The 8,724-nt window shown below is 39.8% G+C and overlaps 1 protein-coding gene and 1 pseudogene across 1 annotated transcript; one reads left to right on the plus strand and one right to left on the minus strand.

The window, feature by feature from the left end:
* Positions 1 to 4,545: 4,545 nt before the first annotated feature.
* RNASE6 (ribonuclease A family member k6) lies at positions 4,546 to 5,029 on the minus strand. The gene has a single exon (XM_003803067.2). It carries the CDS (start codon positions 5,027 to 5,029, stop codon positions 4,580 to 4,582), a length of 450 nt encoding a protein of 149 aa, XP_003803115.1. The 3' UTR covers positions 4,546 to 4,579.
* A 2,925-nt stretch (positions 5,030 to 7,954) lies between these two features.
* LOC100951014 overlaps positions 7,955 to 8,724 on the plus strand; it is a 3,082-nt pseudogene continuing 2,312 nt past the window's right edge.

The raw sequence follows: 8,724 nt of genomic DNA on the forward strand, positions 1-8,724 counted from the left end.
TCATGCCTATAAGCCCAGTGTTTTGGGAAGCTGAGCTGAGAGAATTGCTTGAGGCTAGAAGTTCAAGAGCCACCTGGGCAACATAAGGAGAACCCATCTCTACAAAAAAAAAAAAAAAAAATTAAAATATTAGCCAGGCATGGTGGTGCATGCCTGTGCACAGCTATTTTGGAGGTTGAGGCAGAAATATTGCCTGAGCCCAGAAGTTCGAGCCCCTGCACTTCAACCTAGATGGCAGATCAAGACCCTGTCTCTATTCAGAAAAACCAAGACACAAACACACACATTAGCCTAGGCCTACACATAGTAAGAATCATCAATATCACTTTCTTCAACCTCTACATCTCGTCCCACCATAAGGCCTTCAGGAGCAATAACACATGGAGATCAGGATAACAGAGCCTTCTTCCGGAATACCTCCTGGAGGACCTGTGTAAGGCTATATTACAGTTAACTTTTATGTGTATGTGTGCGCATGTGTGTGAAATATGCTCTAATGATAAGAACTATAGTAACATAGTCATTTGTAATTATTATCAAGTATTATGCACCATTCTACTGTACACAATTATATATCCTAGGCTTCGATAGGACTGGTAGTACAGTAGGTTATTTACACCAGTGTTGGGCTATGTTACCTTAGTTGCAGTGTTACAAGGTGACAAGAATTTTTCAGCTTCTTTATTGCCTTAAGGGACCGCTGTTGTACATGTAGCCTGTCACTGACAGAAACATAATTATCCAGCATATGACTGAGTATGAATGAGGAGGATGGGCTGGAGATGGAGAGCAACACCAGGATGCTGAAGCTCAGATGATTGGGTCAGTGCAGGACAAATAGCTGAATAATTGGAGATGAGCAGCCAATCAGTCTCAGGAGGGAGAATCTGACAGGGAAGTAGATGATGACATTTTATGGGACAATAATGTTGGGGGAAGATGGTACTAAAACTATCTTGGTTGATGTATTTGTATTGACCCCTGAAAGAAGTACAGTTAAATCTAAATGTATTCTTAAGGAGAAAGAAAGAGAGAAAGAGAGAAAGAGAGAGAGAGAAAGAAAGAAAGAAAGAAAGAAAGAAAGAAAGAAAGAAAGAAAGAAAGAAAGAAAGAAAGAAAGGAAGAAAGAAAGAAAGAAAGAAAACTATTGAGTCAGTGTGATGTGGGAACTGGGGTCTAGGCAAACAATTTTGGGAGTTAGGAGATAGGATATGACTATATTAGTATCAGGCAAAGTAGATGTCAGAGACTATTACCAGAGATAAAAGAGTGTCATTTCACATTCATAAAGGGGACAATTTATTAAGAGAACATAACAAGCCTAAATATTCTATTAGGATTATAGAATAATCCTAATATTATAGAATGGTTGTTGGTGGAGAGAGATCCCCACATTTGGTCACGGAGGTCTTTCATGTTGATGATTAATTATTGTTGGTGTTATGAGTGAGAGAATAAAATAAAAACTGAGTTTATGCTTTTTCCATCTCAAAATGATACCTTATAATAGTGCTTCAAAATACTCAACTAAAAACCTGGCAGAATTTTCTAGAGAAATAAGGTCATCATCCAGGACCATCAAGACCCACTCTGGACATAACTAAGTACTTATGGAATGACAAAAGGCTCAAGTCTCAGAAACAAATTCAATAATTATGTCGTGAGTCACATACAACTCACATGGTGTGCAGTGTCAAAATTTATTCTAGTACTATGAGTTCCATATAACTCATGCATGGAAAACAATAAAAAAACACGAATTTTTCATTAAATTAGAAAGGATCATTTTGCTTTCAAAGTTTTTATTCTATTTTTGTAATAAAATACTGTGGCCTGAAAGAAAAATGTTTTCTTCTAGTGTGGCAGTCAATGTGTTAAAGGGTTACAAGTCATACAAAATACAATAGTCTCCCCTAATTATGAATGACAGTAATAATAATAACTGCCCCGCAATGGCACTGAAGCCTCTCATCTCGTAGCAAGCAGCAACATTTCTTCAGAGAAGTCATCCCTGATCCTCTAAGCTTATTCAGAGTCCTTCTTTCTTTTTTTAAAATAAAAACTGATAATATAGCAATAATATTCATGTCTAATCATTTTTGTAAATGATAACTTAGACTAGAACACATGAAATAATTATCATAATGTTCAGATTAGGAAATAAAAATGAAAATATTATCAGGGATTATGGAACAAGGAGATACAAATTATAGCTGATGATGTCAGAATTACATTTTAATTCTTTTAATACACTAGACTTCCAATTTCTTTTTCTTTTTCTTTTTTTTTTTTGAGACAGACCCTTAAGCTGTCCCCCTGGATAGAGTGCCGTGGCATCACAGCTCACAGCAACCTCCAACTCCTGGGCTTAAGCGAGTCTCCTGCCTCCACCTCCCAAGTAGCTGGGACCACAGGCATCTGCCACAGCGCCTAGCTATTTTTTGGTTGTAGCCATCATTGTTGTTTGGTGGGCCCAGGTTGGATTGGAACTCGCCACCTTAGGCGTATGTAGCTGGCACCTTAGCCACTTGAGCCACAGGCGCCTAGCCTAGACTTCCAATTGCTAAATGCAAAAATTAGTTACAATGTATATGTGATACAGCCACAGAAAATACTCAAGTATTCCTCGTGTACAGTTGTTGTACACATGTGACATTATTGTGAATTGTGACATTTGTTCACTCTTATCTTGTAGATTCCCTTGGTATTTAGCACTGGAGGTAAATTTCTATCTCTGCAGTCAGTTTATAAGCTTCTTTTGCCACTTCCCAAATTGCACTATTCGGTCTGTCAAAAACAGCTGGGCTGAGTAAGAAATAATACTAGACTATTTTAAAAACTGCAATCCAGAAACATGAACTATTTGATTACACTAAAATAGAAAGTTTCAACTAACCATTTGCTAATCTCACATCTTCTTTGAAACAGCTTTTGATGAAAAAGTTGACAAAAACATCAAATTTGTGGGTGCTGAATGGTTTGTTTGCTGGGAAAACATACACAGTATTTTGTAAATGTGTTGTAAGTAAACTATGTTTGATTTCAGTGAAATTCTTTTGGTTACAAGAGGGATTCTTCACACACTGAGCTCAATTCCTAGATCCCTTCTTAACAGTCTCATAACTCTGTATATTTTTTCTTCTTGATTTGTATTCAGTGCTTATTTTGGTTAAAATCTATTTCCCCCATTAGACCCTGAATTCCATGAAAATAGAGACCATGACTTTTTGTCCATCAGCAGCACCCACCCAATGCAGTCTGGCACAAAACTGTCACTCAGTAAATTTTTGAGTGAATACATGAGTGATGAATAAATTATTAAATTATATGTATATAAAACCTACAACTGTCTTAAAAACACTGGTGTGTTTTGAGCTATCCTACTATCTGAATATATGTTTATAATTCTTTGAATATATTAAACAAGTGAAAACATAATATTTATTTGCGTGGTATAAAGTGCTTTGTATTTACCTGCACTATTTAATTTCCAAAAAAGTAATTAATCCTATTAAAAAGGAAATGAGCCCACGAGAGAGGGCAAGGGAAAGACTGTACAAAATCCATCAGGAAGGTTGAAGAGCTCTAGAAGAATTCCTGTCCCCGGGAGCTCTGTTGCACTTTCCCTGGGTTCTTAGTCTTTGCTGCTCATTACAATTAGATGGAAATCTTTTTAAAAGATCCAGTTTTAGGCATAGTGGCACGCGTAGTCCCAGCTACTCAGGAGGCTGAGGCAGAAGGATCGCTTGAGTCCAGGAGTTGAAGGTTGCAGTAAGCTATGACGACACCACTGCACTCTAGCCTGGGTAACAGAGCTGCAGTCTCTAAACAAACCAATATATCCAGTAGTGCCCAGGCCCCACCCCCATATATTCATTGAATTGTTCGTTAATTGTTCATAAAATGCCCAATAGATGATGGGAGGACTAACTCTAAGGTTCAGTGGATTATTATTCCCACTACTATGACATTATGTGCTTAAAAACAAAATCAAATAGGAAAGATCTAGGACCCTCAGTTGCCAATATTGGAATCTATGTATGAAAGTATCACCAGCTGTCTTTGAGTATCCTCCAGATAAAGACAATGGTTTCCAGAGAAATACATAAAGTCATGAACTGCGTTGGAAGGGATGCTCTGAAGTCCCAAACACTCCCCTTTCCTCCCAGTAAGGAAGTGGTAGAGGCCCCAGGGAGGGACTTAAGGCCAGAGTAGTCCTTCTTTGAAAAATAATATGCAGTGATTTGAAAGTGGATCTCAAATACACTCACGCTCATTGGAATGCAGCGGGAAGTGGTTTTATTGCTGTGAATCCAGTGCAATAAAGCTTGGCAGAAGTTGCAAGATTAGAAATCTGGAGGTCTGAATTCTTCTTTGTCCTTTTCCCTGTTGCCTTCCCTCAAAACACACAGAACTCCAAAGCAGAAGAAAATTGTACTTTTGTCCCAACTCTGGTCCGGTATCCTGTGCACTTTCATTCTCTCTTTGTGAGAACAAGGAAATTAACAAAAGAAAAAAAAAAAGCAGAAGAAATTCTAAGACAACCTGGTGTCAAATGAGAGGAAAACTGATGGCGACCTTAGACAGTACTATCTAAGTGTACAGGAACCAGATGATAGGGAGGGTCAATCTTCTGAGGGGGGTCACAGGCAACAACGAAGAATTTGTATTGGGTAGAGTCCCTGTAGCGACACTGAGGATACTTTCCTGAAGTGAGTCTGCAGTGAGTCATGTTGACAGGCTTTGGGCTCTGGTGGCAGTTGTTCTGACCATTTTTGCAGACGAGGTTGGGCAAATTGCAGGTAGCCGCCACGTTCTGGAAAGAGTCGTGCAGAAAGGTGTTTAGAGGTTTACAGTGCCCCGTGTAATTATTGATGCCATACATTGCCCTGTTGCATTGGAGAGGATATAGCTGTATATGCTGAATTTCAAACCACTGAGCCTTGGTGAGATGCATAGGCTGAGCATAAAGTGGGCATATGGGTCCCCAGAGCTCCAACAGGAATAGGAGAGGAAAACATAGCACCATCTTTTCTGTATGGAAACAGGGAAGATAATTATAGGAGAAGAAACAATAAGAGCAAAATTATTAATTGTAACTATTTAGATTTTTGTTCTGCCTTTTAAGATTTCATAGCTCTTTAAAAAAAGAAAAAAAGCCAACCAATCATCTCCTTTCACACATAGAGTCAGTCTCGCAATTCTATGAAGAACCTAAAGGCTAGTGAAGAGAAAAACGAGGTAAGTAGAATTTTTCTTTGATTGGCAGATCCCATCCTCTTTGACCTGTACTCATGCATTTGATGACCCTCATGTCAGAAACTTGGTTTTTCCTGAAATATTTATCTTTTATGTATTTGACCACTATCTCCCAGCCATCTTCACTGTCTTATTGCCCCAGCCCTTAGAGTTCTTACCTGGTCTCAGTGTTGGAGCTCCCACTGAGGATGGAGGCTGTGGTTAGTTTCAGGCGCAGAGGCTCTTGTCTGCCCTTTTTTTTCTCCAAGCCTTCCAGTGCTGCCTGGGCAGGGCAGGGGAAGAAACGTCCTGAACTCAACAAAGAGGCCTAGGGCTCAGCAGATGAACTTGTGCAAAGTGTGGATTAGACTCTTAAACTTTTAAACTCGCTCTTTAAAAAACAGTATTATTTATACAGAAAGGGTAAGCTCACTTAAAGAAACAGGATGACACAAAACACAGTTTTGAGGAACTGATCGCTTCCTGATAGGGGCTGCCTGCTTCCTTCCTGATCTGTGACTTCAGTTTTTTTTGAGGTTGTATGATTTTAGTCCCTTAAAAGAAAAGATACAGTGTAAAAATCTGATATAATAGTTGGGGCATACTTGGTAATGTTGTGAGTTCCAACAACAGATGGGAATGAATTACTCATTTATGTGTACGTTTATGGGGCCAGGTACTGGGCTACACAAATTCAGGAGCTCAGATTTAATGAAAGCAACAAGACACAGGTAAGTAAATAGACAAATATATTATATATTAATAAACATAAACAGCACTCACAGTGTGGGAGCAGACACTACAGGAGACTGTGGGGAGACAGTACGGGGAAGGGTTATTGGAGGCCATAGCCATCTGAACTAAATATCAAAGAACAATTAAAAGTTAGATGAAGGGGATTGTGAGGGCTTCTCCAAAAGGGAATTGCATGTGCAAAGACTCATAAGCATGAAGTAGAAGGGCAAATGTAGGGTATTTGCCTCTTGAATCTGTTCTTACCTTTCTTTTGATGCTGTAATATCCTTATTCAGAACCTTACTGTGTCATCAAGGGCTCACATAGAAGACTTCCACGTGGATTCTCTACCTCTAGTTTATTTTCTTTCCAATCCATTCTATGTATTACTTCCGGTTTGGTCTTCCTTGAACATATAATAGTACAACACTCTTGCCCCATGCTTTTAATGGCTCCAAATAGCTACAGGGTAAACATAATGTCTGTTTATAACAAGATTACAAGACACAAGATAAATATATTATACAAAAGTCAATTGTTTTCTTATATACTGGCAATGAACAATGGAGTTTGAAATTTAAAATGGAATACCATTTACATTGCACCAAAGAAAAATGAAATGGTTATAAATATAATGAATTATATAAAGAATGTGAGGAAAAATATAGAACTCTAATGAAAGAAATTGAAGAACTAAATAAATGTATAGGTATTCCACGTACATGGGTAGAAAAACTCAGTATGTTAAGATGCCAGTTCCTCCCAATTTCATCTACAGATTCAACATAATTCCATCAATATCCCAGTACATTATTCTGTGGATAATGACAAAATGATTTTGAAGTTTATATAAAGGTAAAATATCCAGAATACTCAATACAATCCTGAAAAGGAAGATCAAATTCAGAGGACTGGATTTGAGCAGACTACTCAAATTCAAGATTTATCATAAAGGTACAACAGCAGCTTATAGTCCCAGCTACTCAGGAGGCTGAAGCAAGAGGATCACTTGAGCCCAGGCATTTGAGGTTGCTGTGAGCTATGATATCATAGCACTCAACCTAGGGCCACAGAATGAGACTCAAGTCTCCAAAAAGAAAAAAAAAAGGTGAAAGGTAGACGCACACAGAGACAGAGAACCACCAATCTTTGGCAAAGGATCAAAGGTAATACAATTGAGAAAAAAATAGTCTTTTCAACAAATAATAGAAGTGGACATCTGTTGGCAAAAAAGTTTTATTTCTAGACCTATACTTTATATCGTTCACAAAAGTTAACTCAGAATGGACCATACACTTAACTGCAAAATGTAAAACTATAAAAATTCTAGAAGCTAATGTAGGAGAAAACTTAGGCAACCTTGGGTTTAGGAATGACTTTTTTAGATATGACATTTTAAGTACAATTCATAGAAAGAAATAAATTGATAAGTTAGACTTTGTTAAAATTAAAAACTTCTACTCTGCAGCAGACACTGTTAAGAGAATAAGACAAGCCAAAGACTGGGAGAAAATACAGTAGAACCTCCATAGTTGACTATCTCCCTAAGTTGACTTGATTTTCATAGACCTGACATGCACCTCGTGTACTTATCAGTACAGTAGGTCTAGTTTCTTATGTTGACCACCTCTGAATGTTGACCAGTTTGTTACAGTCCCTTAGATGGTCACATTACAGAGGTTCTACTGTATTTGGGAAAATATACCTGATAAAGAACTGTTATCCAAAATGTACAAAGAACTCTTTAAAAACTCAAGCATAAGAAGACAAACAACCCAGTTAGAATATGAGCAAAAGCGAGTGAGGAGGTGGTTCTTACCCGTGTTTTGTGTGAGTGTGTGAGTGAGTGAGGCGTGTGTGTGTGTGTGTGTGTGTGTGTGTGTAGGGGGTACTCAGCTTGTTGTAGGTGACATCCCCCTCCCCTCCACCCCTTCCTCTCCCTGCTGCAGTGGCCGCCCACCCCCACCCCGGGCCGCAGGAAATGAGCCATAATGATGACATCCAGATGGAGAGCGAGGCTGACAAACCCGCTCATCATAATGCACTGGAACGAAAACGTAGGGACCACCTTCAAGACAGCTTCCACAGATTGCGGGGCTCGGTCCCGTCACTCCGAGGAGAGAAGGCATCCCGGGCCCAAATCCTAGAAAAAGCCGCAGAGTATATCCAGCATCTGCGCAGGCCATGCTGGATACCCACCCACACCGGCAAGATATTGACAACCTCAGGCTGCAGAATGCTCTTCCGCAGCAGCAAGTCTGCGCCCTGGGGAGGCGAGGTCAAGTGCGCAAAGCAGACTAACTACCCCTCCTCAGTTGGCAGCCTCTACACCAAGGCCACGGGCAGCACCGTCTCGGCCTTGGATGGGGCTCAGACCCCAGCTCGCAGTGGGAGCCTGAAGAGCCCCAAACAGGAGGAAACTCCGGACGGAGGCCGCTAAGCTACCCGGCAGGCCAGCTATAAAACTGGCTCCATGGCCTCACCTTCCTTTCAGTTCATCGCTAGAACATTCAGAACCATTTGAGACTATTTTTCTCTTTTTCCCTTTTAAACCTTTTTTATTTTTACGTAGAAGCTCTTGGACCACAGCTCTCGCTCTTCTTCCCCAATCCCACCTTTAAAAAAAAAAAATTCCCTTCAGGGATTCCCTGTCCCCACCGGGCATTTTTAAACCAAAATATCCTGGCTCGGCGCCTATAGCTCAACCGGCTAAGGCGCCAGCCACGTACACCTAAGGTGGCGGGTTCGAAT

The sequence above is a fragment of the Otolemur garnettii genome, unplaced genomic scaffold, assembly GCF_000181295.1.
Source record: "Otolemur garnettii isolate 467f Iridium unplaced genomic scaffold, OtoGar3 scaffold00276, whole genome shotgun sequence".
Taxonomy (NCBI): domain Eukaryota; kingdom Metazoa; phylum Chordata; class Mammalia; order Primates; family Galagidae; genus Otolemur; species Otolemur garnettii.